Source organism: Cheilinus undulatus, linkage group 12 (genome assembly GCF_018320785.1).
Source record: "Cheilinus undulatus linkage group 12, ASM1832078v1, whole genome shotgun sequence".
Lineage (NCBI taxonomy): Eukaryota > Metazoa > Chordata > Actinopteri > Labriformes > Labridae > Cheilinus > Cheilinus undulatus.
This window is the reverse complement of record NC_054876.1, coordinates 22,267,794-22,291,465: the sequence shown is the minus strand read 5'-3', so window position 1 is coordinate 22,291,465 and position 23,672 is coordinate 22,267,794. Positions and strand designations below refer to the sequence as shown.

General features: G+C 39.1%; 1 protein-coding gene across 1 annotated transcript; it reads left to right on the top strand.

Annotated features, from left to right (window-relative positions):
- Positions 1–814: 814 nt before the first annotated feature.
- On the top strand, positions 815–23,468 carry coro6 (coronin 6). Its single transcript, XM_041800654.1, has 11 exons — positions 815–1,033; positions 6,465–6,664; positions 11,917–12,039; positions 16,189–16,318; positions 16,419–16,597; positions 21,001–21,120; positions 21,208–21,312; positions 21,430–21,575; positions 22,108–22,165; positions 22,328–22,555; positions 22,998–23,468. Exons 2-11 carry the CDS (start codon positions 6,467–6,469, stop codon positions 23,118–23,120), a joined length of 1,410 nt encoding a protein of 469 aa, XP_041656588.1. The 5' UTR covers positions 815–1,033; positions 6,465–6,466; the 3' UTR covers positions 23,121–23,468.
- The last annotated feature ends 204 nt before the right edge of the window (positions 23,469–23,672 follow it).

The window sequence follows — 23,672 nt, the reverse complement described above, 5'->3', positions numbered from 1 at the left end:
GATGCTTAATCTCATTTTTTTTTTTTAACTTTTGACCTATTTTTGCGTTCTTCTTAGCAATTTTTAACCACACGTTCCTGCAGATTTTTGCCACTTTTAACCAATTTTTGCCAATTTTCACCTTAAATTTCTAATCGTGTCATTATTTTTCCTTTAAAGTTGTTTAAGTTCCTTCTATTTTATTCTCTGGTATCCTGACATTTGTGCACACCATGGTTTTGCTATGAAGTCTGGCATTAATTTCCAAATGGTTCAGTCAGTAGGACCAGCCATACAGTTGACATTTTGACAAGGGCCAGTATTTTTGTACACTTTAGACTTTTAATGAGCCTGCTTGCAAATTTTGATTTTTTACAAATTAAAAAAATCCAACGTTTAGCGTTTTTAGTGTTTAGGAGTTTTATTTTCAGGTTTCATGATCGTTTGATTTTGACTTGAGTCATATCAGGCATTATAATTATGTTAATTATGTTATGTGAAAATCATTTGTTATTACCTTGCAGAAAGGAATATATTGATTCATATCCTACATTACTATAATAAGTAGCAAGATATAATTTTTGTCCTGCCTTAACAGGAGGTCACCTGTGCGCCTTTATTTTCTTCTTAAATCTTCCACTACTCTCTTAATCACAATTTTTCAACTTGAGTCCACCAGCTGTGGCAGTGACCCCCACGGGGACGCGCTGCCCCCTGCACCAGGCGCGCGTCACGTTTCCCTGCACTGACAGAGCCTGTTCCAAAATAGCCGGCACCCACCCTTCACCCACCCACCTACCCACCCACACCCTCCTCTCTCCTTGCTCGGCCCCGGTCCTCTCCCCCTCTCTCTTTCCCTGCCGAGGAGCTTCACGCAGTTGTCCGGTGCGTCCCATCAGCGAGTCCTCTGCCGCTCCTGGAAAAACACTGACCGCAGGAATATCACTTAACGGAATAAAAACCAACAGCAGGAGGGGGAGGAGACGGAGGTGAAGGCTTTACAACAGATACAGAGAGAGTCGTCCCGGGAAGAGGTGTCTTCCCGAAACCTGAGGTGAGCTCTTCTTCTCATGTGTGTGTCTGTGTGAGTGTTTGTGGGTGCTGCAGTGGGGGTGAGAGGTGCGTCAGCGTCTTTTCTGCACTGCGCGTCCTTTAAATCTTCATACACAGTCGGTGCTTAGTGATTGTGCACTTTCCCCGGTAGATACTGAGCCATGCATGACAGCTGAGAGTTACTTAAAGGAGCAACATGACCACTACCCCCGCCCCTCCAACCTCCTGTATGTTAACACAGAATAAGGGCTGTGCGTAATGGCACTTTAAATTTACGCTCCGTTCATTAGCTGTAAAGCGCCATACAGTATGTCCACTTCTTTCTGGGACTATTTATGATCAGAGAGGGAGGAGCGCTGCCCCGGGTGGGACAGAGCAGTTTGTCATGTCTATATTAGGAAAGTGGCAGTGTCATTCTTTCGCTCTGTCTCCACTCTGGAGCGTGTGCCACAGTGGATCGAGGGGAGGGCTTTCTCATTAACCTGAGACACAGTTAAAGAAGCGTCTGGAAGGCTTTCATATGTCAGTTGGTATGAAACAAACAATTTAAAGGTGTTAGTGGGAGTTTTAAATTGTTTAAAATCAATTGTTTCTGATTTTACAAAGCAAATATGGCCATCATCTATCTGCAAGGTTGATTACGTTTGTAGTTTAATACCTGAAAGCGCTGCAAAGGGGCTAGCAAGCTGACTCTGTTGAAATATTTTATATTAAGAAATGATGGATTCGATTATTAATTAAAAATATACATAAAGTTGACTGTATTAAACAAAGTGGGGCGAGATTTGTTCCAAAAAGTTACAATTATTGCTACGAAATTAGCAGTAAGATCCAACACTGTCTGACTGAGGAAGGAAATAAACGCAAACACTTTCAAATTAAAATCGGATTAAACTTCCAGTTAGGGTTGAGGTAAGCCTTAGAAGACCAAAAGTAAAAGTTAAAACAACCTGACCTGCAAAACTTAGTGACAAAATGTATATATAACCAACTAAAAATGGAGACAAACATAAAGCTAAGCTATGTTAGCTTACGAAGCAAAAGGTAACATTGCTAAGAAGCTACATCACCTACATAGCCTAGTGACTATGTTTGCTTTGGCTACGTTTGTTTACACTAACATTGCTAAGCTGAAGCTACTGTTGTTTCATTTGCTTACATAGTAACATTTACTAAGTAGCTAGCATAGCAACGTACAAAGTGTAAGTTAACAGAGCCACCGCTTACATAGCTACAAGAAATACTTTGTTCTGGCAATTTATGTCCTTTTTGTCCTGACAGTGGTTTGTCTTACAGTATTGGTCTGTAAGAAGGGCGTCTGAGAGATGCTGTCTGCAGCCAGACCCTTTTCAAAAGATAGTCACTCTCACATGTTGTTAAAGCCATCATAGCTACATAGGTGAGCTTTGTAAGCTTTGCATTAGCTACATAGTTCTGTTATCTATAGCTAAGTTAGCTGTAGAAACTTGAACTTTAGCAAACGTAGATAAAGCTAACTTAGCTATGCAGATAGCACAGATACATAGCTGTTTTGGGAGCTTAGCTTTAGCTCCATTAACTATATGCTCTGTTAGCTATGTGGCTCCGTTAGCTACATAGCTTATAAAGCTAACAGAGATATGTAGAAGGAGCTTTTATCCTGCAACTAGACTGTTTAACTGGCTTTATTAAGCACTTTGTAATCAGGTTTTGCAAAGCAGGTTTTTGACTTGTAAATGTTCCATATCCCAAGCCTTAACCAAACCTGGAATAGAAGTTTAATCTGGTTTTGTTTAGTTTTAGCATGCTTTTCTGTTCAGAGATGTACAGCATCTCAGATAAATAGTCGGGAGAGTGGCCGTCAGCACTAAACGGGCTACAGCCAGACTGTCCTACTGCTTTGTCCACAGAGTGCAGAAAAGTGAACACAAACCACAAGTCCCGCGCAGGAGCTCTCAAACATATTTGCATTTTTTTGCTTACCACTCAGACAAGTTTTAAGGTAAGGCAGAAAGTAGATTTATACCTAAATCCACTTGGTAACAGCAGCCATGTTCTAAAGCTCATAATGAACTCCTAGTTTAAGATAAGATTATTTTTTTCTTCAAAGTTCAATTTTCTTTGATTAAGCACCTCTATCTGAACAGAAAAGCAGAAAAAGTTTATTGTCAAATCTAATTTGAAAGCAAGAAATATTCATTTATTTATTATATTTATTGTGAACACATGCAGAAAAGGACTTGATTTAGTTGAACAGGCCACAACAAAACAACTTGAGGCTATTGTGTATACCCTGAAATGCCCCACCGCTGGCCAGCTGAAGTGGGCTCTGGAATGTAAGCCCGTTGATAACAGAGGACTTCCCGGAAAGACGAGAGTGCTCCCTCTCATCAGTCTGGTTATGTATCACATTGTCTTTAAGCTGAGTTGTGGAGCCAAATCTAGAATATTCCTGGGAGAAAATATTCCCTTTCAGCTGAGAACACAGCAGGATCTGAGTTACTTTGTGTCCACTTGGGTTACCATGGGCCTACTTCTCTTTTTCACACGCTGTATCAGTTTTTTGACGATTGACTACACAAGTAGAAGAACTCACATTTACCAGCAGTCTTTAGGGACTGAAGCAGACCTACTTCTACATTTAGGTTTTTTGAGTGTTGGCCTTATGTAAGCCAATGCAGTGTACAAGTGCATGTTAGGTAAGAGTTAAACCACACATTCTCACAGCGTTTGTATTCTGTTGGTATGCTAGTTTGTCTGTCATATATGAGATTCACCCCTGACCTTTTATCTGCCTCCGTGTCTCAGTGTTTGTCTTTGATGTTTAGCTGTCACATAGTGTTTGCTGACACAATCAACTATTAATATCTACACTGATGGCAGACACTGTTACAAAATAACTCCTGTGTTTTGGTGGATTATACCCTGGCAGTGCCGGCACAACCACAGAAGACAGGCTTGAAAAAAGTGGTAGATTTCATTAATCAGAGAAAAGCAGGCTTACAACCTCAGTACCTGGCTTGGATTCAGAACAGGCCAACGACATTAGAACATTTATTATGTTAAAGTTGTATTTTCTTATTAATGTTAAGAAAGGAGCTGCTGCTACTTTGATATTTGCATGAAATTATTAAAGCTCCTCTGAGGAACTTCTGGTTTGTGTTGATTATGGCGACCCCCTGTGGACAAAGTAGCATGCAGCTATTCATCCATCATCTCTACTGCTTGTCTTGTTTAGGGTCAAGGGGGCTGTTTTTGGTGGCAGCTGTCATTGGGTGAGAGGCAGGGTACATCTTGTACTGGTGACCACTTCATCACAGGACTGACATGTAGAGACAAGCAAGCAGTCAAATTCACACTCAGGGCAATTTAGAGTCTCTAGTTCACCTAAAAACAATGTCTTTGGACAGTGGAAGAGAACCCTCACTTGGACGGGGAGAGCATGCAAACTCACACAGAAAGGCCCTGTACGAACTAGAAACCTTCTTGCTGTGAGGCAACAGAGCTGACCACTGCATCCCAGAGCAGCCTCTCAGCAGTAGGCCTTATCTTTCCACTGATTTTGTACACTACATTTACAAGGTTCATTTTCTTTTTGCAATAATCGCATCCAGCATTCTTGGATAAGTCAAATGTATTAAAGATCTTTGGGGTTATGCAGCACCATGTCACTCTGAACCTCAGCATTGGGATGACATCAACCCTGCAGCAGTGACTTCAGGCACTGAAAATTACTATGAAGTAGGGCAGTCAAACAATGACAAATTTTAACTGCAATAAATCTCTGAATTTCTGTGATTAATCATGATTAATGATCCTTTTTGTCTCACATTTAAAATTCCATATTCCATCCATTTTTCAAAGAGCAGAGCCTTTGAAAAAAAACTCACAGGGTGATTGGATGAATGTTATGTCTGTCACATCTTTACAGGCCAATCAGAGCAACAAAACATGTGACGTAGACGCTATGGAGCTGCGTCCCTACTTAGGAGTAAACTCCATAGAGAACTGCATAACGTGAACCATGGTGACTGTCAACATGTCAGTACATGACTTTTGTCGATTTTGAAATGAAAGCAACTCAATTCTGTTCGTTGTTCTTCATTTAACGAAGAAATGTCGTCAAGTTCTGATAAAACTGGCGCTTTAGCAGCATCCACGCTAAGCTCTTCCGCCATGGTTGCACTGGCCTCTTGTTGCTGCTTGCATACGTCACGACTCTGCCGCGCCCAAAAGTACTGCCCCTCAACGCTGATTGGTCCTGTCACTTACTAACCGGGCCCAAACGGTTCAGACGGGAGCTTTGAAGATATCATTGGCTGTAATTATTTCTGAGATGCATTTTTATACGCATCACTAAATGTACTCGTAAAAAAAAGATAATATGAAAGGAACTATCATGTTCACCACATTAAAAAGCAGTGTGGCATTCATTTAATTTCGTGTTTATCTCTGTAAATGTCAAATTTCTATTTTTACTTGAGTTAAAAAACATAAATGCTGGTATAATAAATGATCACAAAGGCAACATATTCTTCCTTTCACTAAATTACCAGTAATCTCAATGGTTATGGTGAGAACATCCAACAATTTGACCCATTTGGCTTTGACAACAAAGTTGCCCATCCCTGGGCTAAATGTTTAATTTCCCTGCTAATGACTTAGTCTTGGTTATAGACTACTGCATTTGATAGACTCACATTCAGTCTACTTAAGCTCCAGCCTATCATCAAATTAAGTAGTTGTAACTTCTGACACTTAAATATAGCTAAACTCACTGCTTTTTGAGGCATTCCTCAAACCAGCTGGTGAGGTTACTGAAGCTGGATCCAATTTCTAATTCATGTGTTAATCTGAGCTTGTAAAATTTAAGATTATCTAATCCATTTAGTCTATTTGCCCTGGTCTGATGAGATTAGATTGATAGCTGACAGAACCAAATGACTGTGTACAGCTGTTATGAAACCTGATTGGTGTAAAGAGTCCAGCCAACACACGGTAAATAATGTAAGGAGAGCAGAAAAATGTTCTTTTAGAAATTCCTTGAGTGAAATAACTAAAACTATTACACAGATATACAAAATAGTGTCTTAGTGTTAATTAGTCAAATATTTCAGAATTTGTAAAAATTCTTGGTGATTTTTTAAATAGGTAAAAATTCTCAGACTTGTTGGCAGGACACACCATCTGTTCTGCTTGAAGCTGAGTGCTGGCAACTTGAAGACCCAAAGCTTGAGAGTGCTTTCATTAGTCATCACTGAGTCATTGTCTACCTTTAAAACACAGGATTGCTGAAGATGCTCAATGAATCACATTAAGTGACACTGCCCAGTAAGAAAAAACATGTATATAATGGTCTACACTGTGTTTTTAAGCATTTGTTTGGTGTTTTCATTCTTCAGACATTGAAATCTTCTCTTATTTTTCCTCCTCTTCCTCTGTCCTCTCCTTAGCCATGAGTCGCAGCATCGTGCGGCAGAGCAAGTTTCGCCACGTTTTTGGCCAGGCGGTCAAGGCCGAGCAGACTTACGATGACATTCGAGTGTCCAAGGTGACATGGGACAGCTCCTTCTGTGCCGTCAACCCAAAGTTCCTGGCGGTCATTGTTGAATCCAGTGGAGGAGGCGCCTTCCTGGTCCTGCCTGTTTCTAAAGTGAGTGGGAACGAGGGGGAAACAATTACAGTCAAAGAAATGCATCTTTATTCTCATTAATCTTCACTCAGTACCCCATTATGACCATGTGAAAATAGAATTTAAGATTTTTAACAAATGTATAAAAAAGAAAAAACTGTAATATAAAATTGTCACAAGTATCCAGACCCTTTACTCTGAAGCACCTTTGGGAGCAATTAAAGCCTCGAGTCTTTTTGAATATGACACAACAAGCTTTGCACATCTGGATTGTGGGATTTTTTACTTCTTTGCAAATCTTCTCAAGGACTGCCAGTAGACAGCCATTTTCAAATATCTACCCAGATGTTCAATCAGGCTCAGGTCAGGGCTCTGGCTGGACCACTCTAGGACATTCACAAGTGTTCTTAAGCCACTACTGTGTTTTCTCTGCTGTGTGCTGAGGGTCATTGTCATGATGGAAGGTGAAACTTCGGCCTAGTCAGAGGTCTTGAGTGCTGCAGAGAAGCTTTTCTGTGAGGATATCTCTTTACTTTGCTCCATTTTGCTTCCCCTGGAGAAACCTAACAAAAATAAAAAAAAAACCCTCTGGTTTAAAAAAAAGCATCTCTTTGTAAATTTAAGTGTAGCAGGGCATTGAATCTTGGTCTGATTGATTAGGCTGTAGATGAAGATTACTTGTCTCTTATTAAATAAGACTAAATGTTTAATTCTATAACATCAGTCTACAATATAGCTTTATTGTTCAGTTAATCTTCATGCAGAGTTTTGTTCTCTTTACTACTGAAGTGGGAATTTAACAAGGGAGATATATAATTCCCACCAACTCGATAATGCTGAGGCTTGCCAGAGGTGACTTGAGATTTTCTGACTCAGCATTTGTCGTGTTTGGAGGCTTGTGTCAGTAACACAGAATTGTGTAATATCATGCTATTAGTAGCTATGACAGGATCAATGTTGCATGACATAATCAGAAGGCTATAATGAGGAGAGAGAAGATGATGACTCCCCAGGAATCTCTGCTGGAGTTAAGTGATGGGATCCCAAGTATGTCAAATACAAAGAAAAGCCTCTGAGGTTATTACATTAATTTAATTCTTTACCTCAGCAGAAGACACAAAACTCTTAGATGTATGTTGTAATAATAGCTTTATTTCTTGATTTTTAATTTTTTTTTCTCTGATAGCAGATGATATTATAGTAGTTGTAATCCTGGGGGAATACTTGGTAAGCAAAACTTGCTCCCCAAGCCCTAGTGTGAAGCCCTATAATAATCTTCCCTTTATCAATAAGACAAAAACATTCTTTTATGTTCTGTGGAGGGAAATAATAGTTTTATTTTTCCATCAGCCCGCACTTGAAAGCTCCTGTGTGGAAAACTTTGCTTTGCTCATCTAAATGCTGCTAACCCCTCCTATCCTCCAGCGCCAGTTTCAGGAATCAAACATAGCTCAATAGAAATTGTCAGTCTTGTCGCTGATGATCTTCTTTATATTGTATTTATAAAGATGCATCAGAATTTAGTTAATGTGTATCATAATCAGATAAAAACTCTTCACTTGAACTTTTGGAGAGAGGTTTGGCTTTGGACTACAAAACTCAGACAAACTCTTGCAGACCCAGCTGTGAGATATCGCATCTGTCAGAACAAAAAGGACAAAATTTTCTGGTACAACATTTTAGATTTTTTTTTTCTAAATTCAACTTTATTCATAAACAAAGTCTGGCAGTTACATTCACTAAATAAACCACACTGCAAGCATCACAGACTAAGAAACATGCCGTAAATTTTAAAAAAAGCTATCTAAAGTGGGATTAATTATGTTTAGATCTGTTTAAGAAGTGGGTACACCAACAGTTGCTTGCTTTTTATAGCTTTAGCTAAAGCTTTTCTCACAACATAGTTAATGTTACTACATAAGCCAATGTAGCTATGCTACTTTTAGCTTAAGCTAACGAAGCTAAAGCAGCCACCATTTGCATACCTACTTCTAAGGTGCACCTAGCTTAACAAACGAAGCCTGATCTAAAATAGCTAACATTATTTTGTTTGCTTTAGCTTTAGCTAAATTATTTATGTTGCTACGCTATCTATGTAGCTTACATGGCTTTGTTAGCTTTAGCTTTCTCACTACGTAGGTATTGTTACTACATAAGCCAATGTAGATATGTTAGCTACAACTTAAGCTAACGAAGCTAAAGCAAGCCTCCATTTGCATACCTACTTCTAAAACACATCAAGCTTTAACTAATAGCATGATCTAAAATAGTTAACATAGTTTTGTTTGCTTTAGCTTTAGCTACATTTGTTATGTAGCTACGTTATCTATTTAGCTTACATGGGTTTGTTAGCTTTAGATTTAACTACATATGCAACCAACATAGCTAAACTAACTTTGTTAGGTTTAGATTTAGCTATATTAGCTACATCAGGTCAGGTTTAGACTCAGCTTTAGTTTTCCTAACCTTTACCCTAACTGGAAGTATAATATGATTTTATTTTTAAAGTTTTATCGTGTATTTTTGCTCTGACAGAAGCAGCGTCTTGCTATTGTGGTCTAAGAAGGAGGGCATCTGAGATCTGCAGTCTGCAGCCAGACTGTCTTGAGATTTTGTGCTCCAGACATTTAAATCTAAGTTTTAGTAGTATTTTTAATCATATTTTAAAAAATATGATCAGTTTTGTGTTACGAATGTTCTAGTATGTGCTAATAAAAAAGCGAATGTTGCAGAAATTATGCCCTGTGAGATGCCTCCTCCATGTGACAGGTTATGTTGTTAAAGCTTTGTACATGGATGATAAAAAGAGGTAAAAGTGTTAAAGTCATACCATAAATGGGAAATGTGTTTGAGAGGTAGAATGCAAACTGGAAAACCAGGTTCATAGATTAAAAAAAGTACCATTTTACCTGGAAGAAATAAGAAAAATGTGTTAAGCTTTATGTGTTAAACTTGGCTGCTAATACAGATTATCCACACTGTCTATCATCATGAGAACTGAGAGGTTAACCAGCTATCATTGGAAAACTTTCGAGGAAACATTACTATTTATATCTGAAACTTGCAAACAATGCTGTAGTGTAACTACAGTAGTGTCATATTTGAATGATAATGACAGGCCTTTTTACCATCTTAAAAAAATTCATATTTCTAATGAGGGTAATAAAGTAATCACTGATGAGTTTAATCAGTATTAATTAGTGACAAAAGAGAGGAGCAGAATGTTTGGAGGCACATAGAAATGGCTGTGATCCTGTCCTAGAGTCATAGTGAACAGACATGCTAATAATAAACACCATGGTGCTCTCTATCCTCCATCTCCCCCCTTAGGGTCCCCCACGGGCCACAAGAAAAACTCCCCTTTCAGCGCCTCGTCGCTCAGATATAAATACACTCTCCTGGGGACCGTGTTGTGTGTTTGTGTGAACTCAAATTGATACATGTGTTCACACGATCAGAGCAAGGATAAATCAAATAACCTGTGACATCATAGAATTAGGCTGCTTCATGTTGAAATGTCTGCTTCTGTCTGTTTCATGACTTGATACTATTTCAGAAATATCTGTTTATTTTAATTCACTTTAATCATACCTTTATTTACACATATAAACACCATCCCTGTAACTACTCACTGACTAGAAAAATAAATAAATATGTTGGGACACAAAATAACACTTGTATGTATCATATAAACATTGAGTATCATCTTTTGCTGCTCTCTTTGACCTGGATAAGCATGTTATTTTGTCAATTCACTCTTGACTTTTAGTACAAGTTTTAATTTACAAATATTCTAAATAATGAATTAAAAGGGACCCAATATAGACTCTTGTGGGACATCATTTTAGGAAAGACTGTCAGTCTGAAAACACTGCATTCTACCACTCTGGTCATTTAAAACCATTTCACAATTTTTAAAGAAACTTTATTGCAGCCAAATTCCATAAAAGAACCTGGTGATCAAACGAGTCAAAAGCTTTAGTGGTGCTGCATGCTTTGTATAGCCTAATATTAAGGTTCATTTACAACTCCATCTCCAAAAAAATTGGTAAATAAAAACAGAATGCAATGATTTGAAAATCTTGTGAACAGATATCTTATTAACAATAGAACATAAACAACACACCAAATGTTGAAACTGACTCATTTACCATTACCTGAATTTGATTGTAACAACACAGCTCAAAACGGTAGGGACAGGGCCGTGTTTACCATTGTGTTGCATCCCCTCTTCTTTACAATAGCAAGCTGGATGGTCCCTCTCTTCTGTAGTCCACAGGACACAGTGTACGTGGTTTCAAAAAGAATTTCAAATTTTGATTAATCTGACCACAGAACAGTTTTCCATTTTGCTTCAGTCAACTGTGAATGAGCTTCAGCCCAGAGAAGATGGCATCATTTTTTTGGTCTTGTTTACATGTGGCTTCTTCTTTGCATGATGCAGCTTAAACTTGCTTTTGTTAATGACATGGTCAACTGTCTAGACAGACAATGATTTCTGGAAGTATTCTGAAGCCTATGCAGTGATTTCCAGTACAGAATCATTCCTGTTTTTAATGTAATGCCACCTGAATGTGTGTAGATTATGAGTATCCAGGATTGATTTGCAGCCTTGTCAGTTGCACACACAGATATCTTCAGATTCTCTGAATCTTTCGATGGTATTATGTAGGCCTACTGTAGGTGGTGGGACATTCTAGGTCCACAATTTTTCATTGAGGAACATTTTCTGAAATATTTCCCACAATGATTAGATTCAGGTTTTTGCAGATAGGTGAACTTCTGCCTATCTTTACATCTGAGAGACTCTGCCTCTCTAAAATGCTCCTTTTGTACCCAGTAATGTTACTGACCTGCTGCAAATTAACATAATTAGTCACAAAATGCTCCTCCAGCTGTTTTTCATTAGTACCACTTACTTTCCCAGTCTTTTGTTGCCCCTTTCCTCCTTTTTTGCAACCATCAAATTCAAAATGAGCTGATGTTTTTCCCAAAGCTGTAAAATGTTTCAGTTTCAACATCTGATATGTTGTACAAAGCGTCCCAACTTTTTGAAATTGGGTCGTACATACTGAGATCCATTCAGATGAAACAGTGGATAATGTTTGTCAAATTGAACTATATCATAGCAGAAACATTCCCTGACTTTTCTATTTAAATACTTCAAACAATCAGCTCAACAGAAGCTCAATAGTGAGAGTGTAACTTCAACCATTTTGTGCACATATATCGCTGAGTTTAACGCTGTCCGTGTGAATGCTGCTGTGTTGCAGACAGGTCGTGTGGATAAGAACTACCCACTCGTGAACGGACACTCTGGGCCTGTCCTGGACATCGACTGGTGCCCTCATGACGACAACATCCTGGCCAGCTGCTCGGAGGACTGCACTGCTATGGTAGGTGTATGTGTGGATATATGAGTGTTTGTGAGAGTGTTTGAGGAGGAGTGGTCTGAGTAGGAGAAGCTAGAAATTCATGTGGAGGAGAGTGTATTGTGGTGACTCAGTGAGCTGTTAAAAAGGTGGTCACAGTTATGTCTTCGCACTTATTACACAAGCAAAATAAATCAGTCCAGGTAGCAGTGTGACCTTTCTGTTTCTCTCTCCACCCACCTGTTCCATCATGGCTGAACTTCATCAGCCTTCATCAGATTTTGTCCTCAACAAGTTGGTAAACCGTGTTATTTTAACACAGCTGTTTGTCCCACTTCCTGCTCCAACATCCTGTTCCTGTTTTGTTTTTTTTTGTCTGTGTGAATATGAGGATGTATGTGCTTTTAAAAGTCAGATAGAGGATAAGATTCTTCACAAAAACACAAACTGAAGAATAGCTGGGGTAGAAAGTCTTGACTCACTGTAAGACTCTGACATGCTGAAGCTCTTGATGGGTGCAGTCAGCAGAGGGCGCTGTGAGGACTAGACCACATGGGCTGGAGAGAAATACTTTATATGGAGAAAAGTATTCAGCTGCTTGACCATTACAACAAGAGGGACAAGATTTTGGAGTGTTTCTGTAGGAATTTGTACCCATTCATTCTGTAGAGCATTTACTGTATGAAGTCAGGCACTTTGTAGAGGCCAGTCAAGTTCTTTCACACAGAGCTCCATGTCTCTATAGTCCTTGCTTTGTGCAATGAGGCACAGCCATGTTGGAATAAAAATGGGCCTTTTTCCAAAGTCCAATGTTGGTGTGAGTTAAACCCATCCATCCAAAGCTTTGCATTGAACTTGGTGATATGAGGTTTGAATGCAGCTGCTTGGCCACTGAAACCCATTCATGAAGCTCCTGCTGCAGTTTTTGTGATTACTGTGTGGAAGTACACGACTCTTCAGCTGAGGAATCAGCAGAGCATTGGCAACTCGTTAACCTTGCTCTGTGGTTTGTCACTTTGTGGCTGAGTTGCTGTTGTTCCTAAATGCTTCCATTTTCTAATATCATCTACAGTTGACTGTGGAATATTCAGCAGGGATGAAGTCACTGATCTCTTTGGAACGACCCATTTTGTATCATAAAAGCAGACTGTATGGCTAGGTGCTTGATTTTATACACCTGTGGCAACAGGTCTGATTGAAACACTTGAATTCAATAATGAACAGGTGTAGCCGAATACTTTTGTTTATTTAGTGTATTTAATCTAATCAATACAAGACAACTGTGATGAAGTCATGTGTGAAAGTGTGAAGAGATCAATTTGTACTTATGCAAACAACTCTGTGACAAGATGTTGAATGCTGAGTTAACTTGTCATAAAATTTCTTCAAGGACAAACTATTCCCCTTTTATCTTCTGGCACGATAATTTCCATCATTCTCATCTTGCTCTCTATCCCTGCTCTCTTCTCATCCGTCATTCTCATCTCGCTCTCTATTCCTGCTCTCTTCTCCTTTATCATCCTTCCTTTCTCCTCTTCACCAGCTTCTGCTCTCCCATGCAGTGCTAGGGGGTGGAATGTACCATTTGGCAATTTTTGAAGGGAAGAGCAGGGGCTCCTCAATCTCTTATTTTAAATTTTTTTAAAAATCAGTCTGTTGAACAATTCATTATGTTTTTTGGTTCATTAATGACATTGATTTAAAAAAAAAAAATCAGACTTCTTGAGGGCCCCTGTCTACTGTGGGCCTGGGTGATTAGTACCTTTTTTTACCCCTTGTGCTACACCCAAGTATGTGAACAACTCTGAGAACTCTCTAAACGGATCCTTATGGAGATTTTTTTCATATAAAATGTAAAAAAAAAAAAGAAAAAAAAAAAACCCCTCTCCACCAAAGGGTTTATTTTCCTTAATGATGTCACAGCAAAATGTATGGACCTCATAAAGTATCATAGCGTAAAGTATTGTAGTGTAAAGTATCTTATCATATCATATTGTAAAGGGTTTCACTTTACCCCCCAAATTAATGAAAGCATGAAAGAATTGTATAACATCGTATAATGTCTTGAAGTATGGTATTATTCATTATATTGTATTGAATCATAACAGTAAAGCACACAAAGATATCTCCAGCAGGTGCGGCTTTATTAGGATTAAGAGTTAATGATTTTTTTTTGTTTGTTTGTTTTTTTTTTGTTTTGTTTTTTTTACTAGTTAAGAAAGCACTGAGAAACACACTGCCTTTTTATTGGGCCCCATTGAGACATCTTTATCCATTCAATGAGTCACTGGGGGTCCACATTAGGACAGGATACAGAATTTTGGTAATGGTAGCACCACTGGGAAAAAACTCTACTTTGTACATTAATATCTTTCTGAAACCAATGTTTATCAGGCATTTTCGGGGTGTAAGGACTGGTGTAATATTCTTTGATTTATAAAGATAATTTGCTCATCAAGTCACATTACAGTGTTTTTTGTGAGCATCTGTTGTTTGGTATGCCAAGTGTGTTAACATGTGTCAACATTTTTTTGTTTGTATCATGACAACATGTCTATTGAGTCAGCATGTTTGTGTGCATGTGAGGACAGATTTACCCACATTTGCTAACAAAGACATGGCAGGAATCTTTGTGCGATCCAGAGATTGAATCTCTGCCTCCCAGATAGCAGCAGCTGCTGGGGTGCTGTATGAGTGCTGTTTGCTGGCCTTTGTGGGTGTGTGTGTGTTTTGTTAATACCAGACAGGCAGGTGCAGCTGTCCAGTTTTGGCAGATCAGAAAGGCCATAACTATGATGTCATTTTCCTTGGTCCACAGAGAGGGATCATTGTGTCATCTAAAGAGGCTCATTAGTGTGTATTTTTGTGTGTTTTTTTGTGCATGACAGTGTTTGTGAGTGCAGCCTGGACAGAAATGTATTTATCTGTGTTTGGATCAACATCACCTGCTGGCTTTTATAACTAGGGACGGGCAAGTTACTGAGAATTAATAACAAGTTACGGTAACTATAAGTCAGTAAACTAAAAACTACTACCAAAACTAGTTTCTATCAAAAAGTCACAGGTACTTAAGTGGCTTTCACGCTGGGGGCCTGGTGCTGGGCCCCCAGTTTTAAATGTGACCCCTTTTACTGATGAATTGTGTAAATCTTTAAATTGATGTAATTTGGTCTAACCCAGTCTAATTTGACTTAATTCAGATTATTAAAGAACTTTATGATTCGATAATTTGATTCAGTCTTACATGGTCTATTTGGTTTAATAAATTAACCGTTTAGTTTAAATGTTTGATTTGGTCTAACTGACAAATAGTCTTGTTTAAAGTCTTGTTAAAAAACTGTGAAATGGTGTTGTCTCCTTTCTTTGTTGGGACCACCTGAACTAGGTCATGACAAGTGGGGGCTCATCCAGAATTTGAAACTGGGACCTTTTGTTGGGACCACCTGAGCCAGGTCATGACGCATCAGAATGACTGTTGCAAACAGAGTATTTACAAAAGCCTTTTAGTGTAGTTTGTTATGTGTTTGTCATTAAAAATGTCTGATGAGAATATTTTGACATTTTAATGAAAAACTAAACAAGAAGATATCGGTGAGGACCCCAGGAAGAATAGCCAATGCTTTTGCTAGTGCTAATGGGGATCCTAATAAGGAAAGAAAGGACACTGGGTCATTGATGTTTATAGTGCAAGGCTGTCTGTCTGTCTGTAGGTTGAGATATATATATAACTATTCTTGCAAGTGGCAAGGTTCCCCTCTTCACAGAGACTACTACTTACCTCTAAACCCCAAAAGGTAAAAATAATGATGTTTCTAAGGCGGAAGGCTCATGTCAGAATAATCATCAGCCAGTCTGTGTGCTTACTATACACGTTCTTCCTCCTAGGATGCTTTGCCTGCTGGGTCAATGTTAATAAACCTTATTTTCATCAGTGTCTGATTTTCTAACTAGCTCCACTGATAGTGAACAACAATAATGGCGGTCTGTGCAGCTTGTGTTATGTAGTTTACTCCTTGGTTCTGCACATGCCAACTGTCATAGCAGAATGTTATTTAGATATAGATTACCTTTATAAAGTTATTTTCCTGATTTCTTAACAGGTCAGACTTGCTGTCTAACATCAGAAAGAGAATTTCCCAGGCTGCTCTGATTCTGGCCATCCTTTCTCTCCAGGTTTGGCAGATCCCAGATCACACATTGTCCCGCCCGCTGTCTGATCCTGTCGTTGTCCTGGAGGGTCACTCCAAACGCGTTGGTATCGTCAGCTGGCACCCCACAGCACGCAACATCCTCCTCACTGCAGGTCAGCTTCACTCACAATGATCTTCTTCATTTGTATAACAATGAGTGAGTCTGTTCCTTTAAAACACACTCACATGTACATGTTCATCCTCTCCCACCAGGCAGTGATAACTTGATCATAATCTGGAATGTGGGGACCGGTGAGCCCCTCATTTCCATGGATGACCATCCAGACCTCATCTACAGCATCAGCTGGAACCGCAACGGCAGTTTGTTCTGCACCACCTGTAAGGACCGACGTCTGCGTGTCTGCGACCCCCGCAAGAGGGAGGTGGTTGCAGTGAGTATGAAATATTAAGGCCTGCTCCTATGAGGAGTTTTTCTAGCTATGAAAATGAGTGAAATAAATGTAGAAAAATAACTCAGAAAATAACTATGAAAAATGGCAGAACTTTAATCAGACTTTCTGGTGAAATATTGCTGAATATTGTGTGATTTACTAGAAACTGCAAACATAAAATTCTGGCTCACCTGGGCACAGAGTCAGAAAACTACTACAGGTTGTATTGTTTAAAGTCTACAAATCATAAATGAGCCGTAAGACAATGAGAACCAATAGCAGAGGTGCAGGGACAGTCTCTTTTAAGTTTATAATGCAAATACTCTTAATAAGTGTGCACTTTGCTGTTCAAAAAAAGCAGGATTAGATTTTTTGTACTTGCACATGGGAAGAACAAACCTAGTTTAAAAAGATCAAAGTTACCACTTTGTCCACCAGGGGGTGACAAAAATGACAACCTGAATTTTTCTTGCGGAAGCTTTAATCTGAGAACATTTACGACAAATTTGGAGTAAATTATCGAGCTAGGAGATCGGGAAAAGCAAACATGGATTGCTGCTGATACTGGAGAGGGAGAAATTCAACATATCATCCTGAGACCCTGCAAGAACATACAGTTGCAAGAAAAAGTATGTGAACTCTTTGGGATTTCTTGGATTTCTGCATGAATTGGTCAAAAAATGTGTTCTGATCTTCATCCAAGTCACAACAATAAGACAAGCACAGTCTGCTTAAACTAATACCGCACAAAAAATAATATGTTTTCATGTTTTTATTGAACAAAACATGTAAACATTCACTGTGCAGGGTGGAAAAAGTATGTGAACCCCTAGGCTAATGACTTCTCCAAGAGCTATTTGGAGCCAGGAGTCAGCCAACCTGGAATCCAATCAATGTGATGAGATTGGATGTGTTGGTTAAAGCTGTCCTGCCCTATAAAAAACACACACCAGTTTTGAATTTGCTGTTCTCAAGAAGCATTGCCTGATGTGAACCATGCCTGGCACAAAAGAGCTCTCAGAAGACCTATGATCAAGAATTGCTGACTTGCATGAAGCTGGAAAGGGTTACAAAAGTATCTCTTAAAGCCTTGATGTTCATGTGTCCACGGTAAGACAGACTGTCTACAAATGGAGAAAGTTCAGCACTGTTGCTACTCTCCCTAGGCGTGGTCGTCCTGTAAAGATGACAGCAAGAGCACAACGCAGAATGTTCAATGAGGTGAAGAAGAATCCTAGAGTGTCAGCTAAAGACTTACAGAAATCTCTGGCACATGCTAACATTTGTGTTGACAAATCTACAATAAGTAAAACATTAAACAAGAATGGAGTTCATGGGAGGACACCACGAAGCCACAGCAACAGCACACTTGTGGAGGGATTTCTTATCAAACCTAGGCAAAAACCAAATGAACAGGCTCAAAGTAGGGTGCGAAACGAGGAGGATGAAAGGTTTTTTGGCTATAGCTGAAATATTTTTCACAGACTTTGACAACAAGGACGTGATTGTACAGCAAATTAAAGGACTACAACTGTCTGATTCAACAATAATGAGGAGGATAGAGGACATTGGTAAGGATGTAAGAGAGCAGCTGCTGCCTGATTTGCATGTGGCACCGTGTTTCATCATCGCGGTGGATGAAAGCACAGATGTCACCGATGTTGCTCAGCTGTGTATGTGGATGAGATTCCCAAAAGAAAACTCCTTTAGAGAGAAAATGCTGTGCTTACTTCCACTTGGTGTTTTTTGAGGGAAAACACCTCAGCTGGTCCACTCTTGCTAGTGATTGCACAGAGCCCCAAGCATGTGAGGCAAAGAGAAGGGTCTTGTCGGTCTCATGAAGAAAAGAGAGGATATGCCAAACTTCATAAGTTTTCACTGTATCATCCACCAGGAATGATACAGTGAAACAGTTTGATTGGTATCAAAACTCAGGAACACCGAATTCCAAAATGTAATGCAAAAGCTGATGCATGTGGTAAATTTGATTGTGTCCAGAGTATTAAACTACAGATAGCTCCGACTGTTAATAGAAGACTATGACACTGAATACAGTGATTTAGTGATGCACTGTGAAGTCAGATAGTTGTCCTGTGGAAAGGTGCTGGAGTGCCTGAGCCTCCTTCCAGAGGTCTACACATTCCTGGACAGCAAGGGGAAACAGGAGCCAGAGTTAAAGGACCCACATTTAATCATACAGCTTGCCCTTTTGACTGCAGCTTCAAGGGAGAGATAAGCTTCCTAGTGACATGCTGAAGGCAATCAGAGCAATCCAAAACAAAATAACTGTCCTGTGGATACCTGACAGAGAACTCATCCACCTCCCAAAACTCAGAGCGACAACCACAAGTTGTCATCATCCCTGCTGCAGCACTTCAGCCACAGAGCATTTATTGAAGTTTTGGAAGAGCTTAAGGGTGAGTTTGACTTCAGATTCAACGATGTGAATGAGCACAAGGAGATTTTCAATTTTATTGAAAACCCCTTCCATGTGGATGTATCCTCTCTCACTCCAACAATATCAGAGCTATGTCCCAATAACTGTGCTGCTCTGGAAAATTAGGTATTTGATTTGCAGACAAATGACATTCTCAAAGTTGAACTACAAGCAGGTGTTGGCCACTTCTGGAGTTTGGTGTCTGAAGCAGACTTTCCCACTTTGAAACCACTCATACAGAAAGTGATGTCTTTTTTATGAGCACATGCGACATTTTCAACCATGAACATTATCAAGAGAAAATAGAGAAACTGGCTGACCCACACACATCTTGAATGCCTCACGATGATTGCAACAACAAACTACAAATACAACATGAAGAAAGTAAAGGCCACGCCACCTTCTGCTCATTACAGTATTAAGGTAATGCTGGTTTGACTTGAATCTGTATTGGCTGTGTTAACACTGTGCTGTAGGTTGACACCTTAGTATTCAGTAATGTTTTTCAATTTTGGTGGCTTTCAGTTTAACTAAAGTGGCTCTCCTGTTGTGTCCGTCCTGCCAATGTGGCTCACATGAAAAAAAATAGTGAGGATCACTGGTCTAGAATGTCCATTTAAGTTTAAATATTTTGCATAAAAAGTGGGAAAATCTGCTTTGGAATTTTTAGGTATGTTCATGGACATTTTGAGGAGCTATAATCATATTTTGGAGAGTTTCGTTGGAAATTTTGGGGGAATTTGCTTTGACATTTTTTGAGGCACATTCATAGAATTTGGGAAGTTGGTAACTTTTTGGGAAAATTGATTTGAATTGGGGGGGTGTCTTTGAATTTTTATGTATTTAGTTAGAAATGTTTTAGTACTAGTATGTTTTTAGGAAGGCTATCCTTTTATTTTTATAAGAATTTTCATACAAATTTTAAGAAATATATTTGTAATTTTTTTCTTGTTTGAATATATTTTAGGGCTTTGTTGTGCATTTATTGAGAGGGTAGGACAGTGGATAGAATAGGAAACAGGGATGAGAGAGTGGGGGAGACACATGCAGGAGCCACTGACCAGACTTGATCCCGGGCTGCCCAAGAACACAAGGCACAACATATCCACTAAGCAATCTGAGTGCCCCAAAATTTTGGTGAATTTAATAAGAAATTTAAGGGGGTATTTCCTTTAAATCTGCCTAAAATTTTTCTGGAATTTTTAATGAAAATTTGAGGGATTTTTTTTTGTTTTTTTAGGAACTGGCGAGGAGTTTTTCAAGTATTTTAATGGAAATTGTGGGCATTTTTTGGAGAGCTTTGTTGAAAGCTATTGGGGAAATTTGCTTTGAAAATTTTCTGGCAGTTTTGTGAAATTTGGGGACATTTTTTAGGGTTTTTTTTTTTTTTTTAGAATTTTATTTCAGTTGTCGGGGGATTTTTTTTTAGATTTTGGGGGAGGGGATGAATTGAAGTTTTCACTAATTTGATAGAAATTTCAGTAAATTATTTAGATAATTGAATTTTTCATCATTGTCATTGAAATTTCAGGAAATGGATTTGTAAATGGGGGGGGGGGTATTGATAGGGGAGGGCAATGGATAGAATCAGAAACAGGGATGATGTGAGTTGGGGGAGACAGAAAGGTTGGTGTAATACAAAGTCTACAACAGTATGCTGCAGAAAAAGCTGCTGTTCGCACTTGCCATGGCAAATAATCTCAATAAGTATTACATTTTACATCAAGATTTTACTCACTGTAAAAACACTACTTAAATATTTAAATACCAAAATCAGATGAGAAATACGAGGACTCACTTTTTCCAAAAGGGAACCAAAACTAGCACAAGCTGAGAGTTCAACTCAAGAGTATTAGAAACATTTCCACTACCAGCTGAGGTAAAATAATCCCAGCCTTCACTCTAAAACAGGAAATATCAGTAGAATATGTTTTCATATTGATTTCTTTCCCACGCTGCCCTACAGGAACGTCTTGCTCCACACGAGGGGATCCGGCCAATGAGAGCCATCTTTACCAGAGACGGAAACATTTTCACCACAGGGTTCACCAGGATGAGCCAGAGAGAGCTCGGACTCTGGGACCCGGTAACAAACAAACAAACACGTTGTTTTCAGCCATTCAGAAGTTTTTGTTGTGTCAGATTTCTTTTTCATTGCTTTTTGTCCCTACAGACAAACTTTGAGGAGCCTATCGCACTGTTGGAGTTGGACACAAGTAACGGAGTATTGTTACCATATTATGATGCAGATGCAAACATGGTCTACCTCTGTGGAAAGGTACACAGATAAAGAGACTTACTGAACACAATCATGTTTGATAGTTGTATCCCAGTGTGTTTCCAGATCACGTTGCTATTTCACATCTTTTGTGTATTTGTCTTTCTGTGGGTGTAGGGAGACAGCAGTATCAGATACTTTGAGATAACAGAAGAGCCGCCATACGTCCACTACCTCAACACCTTCAGCAGTAAGGAGCCCCAGAGAGGGATGGGCTTCATGCCCAAGAGAGGTGTGGATGTCAGCAAATGTGAGATCGCCAGGTAAGATAGGAAGACATTTCACTTCATATGGAGTTGCCCAACCTCCCCCGGAGTGTTTTGTGGAAATTTGTGTACATTCATTCTGTAGAGCGTTTATGAGGTCAGACACTGAAGCTAGACATGAAAGCCTGGCTCGCAATCTGAATGAATAGTCTAATTGCAGATGTGGTATTCATTGCAGTACCACGATTGAAGTCGCTGAGCTCTTCAGACCCTTTTTGTATCACAAATGTTTGCAAATGAAGATTGCATGTCTAGGTGATTGATTTTATACACCTGTGTCAACCAATCTGATTGAAACACTTGAATTCAGTAATGAAGAGGTGTGGCCAAATATAAATATAATGTATTTAATTTTACTGTTTCTATCACAAGAGTTTCACTCACAATAATTTTGAAATCTGATAAATGATCCATCTTGCAACTTTGCAGATAATCTTAAAAAAAAAAATAAAAACAAAGATGGGCAGTGAAAACAGAAGTATTAACTGATGGATGTTGCGCTTCTTCTCTGTTTCTCCTCTCTTTTCAGGTTATTTAAACTCCTGGACAAGAAGTGTGAGCCCATCACAATGACAGTTCCCAGAAAAGTAAGTCCTACCTAGTCACATGTTTTGATTGTGAAAGCTGTGTAAAGCAGATCTAGAGTATCTCCTTTGTATGCTAACACACACACAGTGACACATTTCTTTAATAATCATCCATAAAAATAGAAGTTGAGTGCATTACTAAACATTTTCTTGTGTCTGCAGTCGGACCTCTTCCAGGATGACCTTTACCCAGACACAGCAGGGCCTGAGCCGGCCATGGAGCCTGAGGAGTGGCTGGATGGTCGTGATGAAGACCCTATCCTGGTGTCTATGAGGGAGGGCTACGTGCCGCCTAAGAGTCGAGAGCTCAAAGTGGCAAAGAAGAACGTGCTGGACTCCAGACCCACCACCCGACGCAGCATGTCCACTTTGGAGACCAACAGTCTGCCAGTAAGTTGTTGCATACAAAATTTGACTTCTGTTGTATGGCTGCGTACAGCATTTCCTGTGTGAACGCCAGGTTTATATACCACTCTGCATTAGATTATGCCTTCCATCTAGCTTTATGATGCACATTTTCAAGAAAAAAAAATCAAGACAGCAGTTTATGATTTGTAACGTCACAGATCTGTACCTCCATTTAACACATCTCTGTTGGTCTCTCTTCCTCTTGTACCTGCCAAAACACTTTTTTTCCAAAGCTCCCTTCTTTATTTTGGTTTATTTTTCCTAGTTACTCGCTGTCCTTGACCTATTTTTTCCCTTTCTATTTTTCTTTATCCTTAAATCTCCCTTCCCTGTCACTGTCCTTTTTTCTTTCTTATTCTGTTTCCCCTTCACCTCTCTCGTCTCCTCCCTTCTCCTCACTCTTCTCCTTCCTCTTCCTGTCCAGCCTCAGTTGCTTGAGAGGTTGTTGGAGGAGATTCAGAATCTGAAGGCCACAGTTTTGTCCCAGGAAAAGAGAATCTGTGATTTGGAGGATAAGCTTTCCCAATACACCAACGGCACTGACTGATCAGCGTGAAACACAACTTTTGAAGAACTGGTCAGAATATCAGAACCACCATTATAATTCACACACACATTTTCCTCCTATTTACTCAGTGTTGCCTTTTAAAGGTACCATGGTGCAAGAATGTGAATGTGGACAATGTAAAAAGCAAACTGACAGTCTAACAATTTGATCAAATTCATCTATTATAGGTGTTTCTTTACCTAATCCATATTCTGGTTTATAGTATCTTTGTTGCTTTAGGAAAAATTAAATCCACTCACATGTTTATAGAGGTTTGTAAAGATTGAGAAGAGTGCACAGAGGAGTGAGGTTGATCTAAGCAGATGGTCTTATGTATGTTGGTTTAAAGAAAGTCAAAACTTTTTCAATTACCCTCAAAGAAAAGTATAGAAAAAGAGCAAAAATCTAAACCTTAAAAAAAGACTTCTGTCTGTAATACATGTTTTTGGTTCAGGTCACTTCAAACCTGGAACAATAAAACACACATACCATAAAACACACAAAGCAGGAAACACACATCACAACACTTGCTTGTTCCTCAGGCACATCATT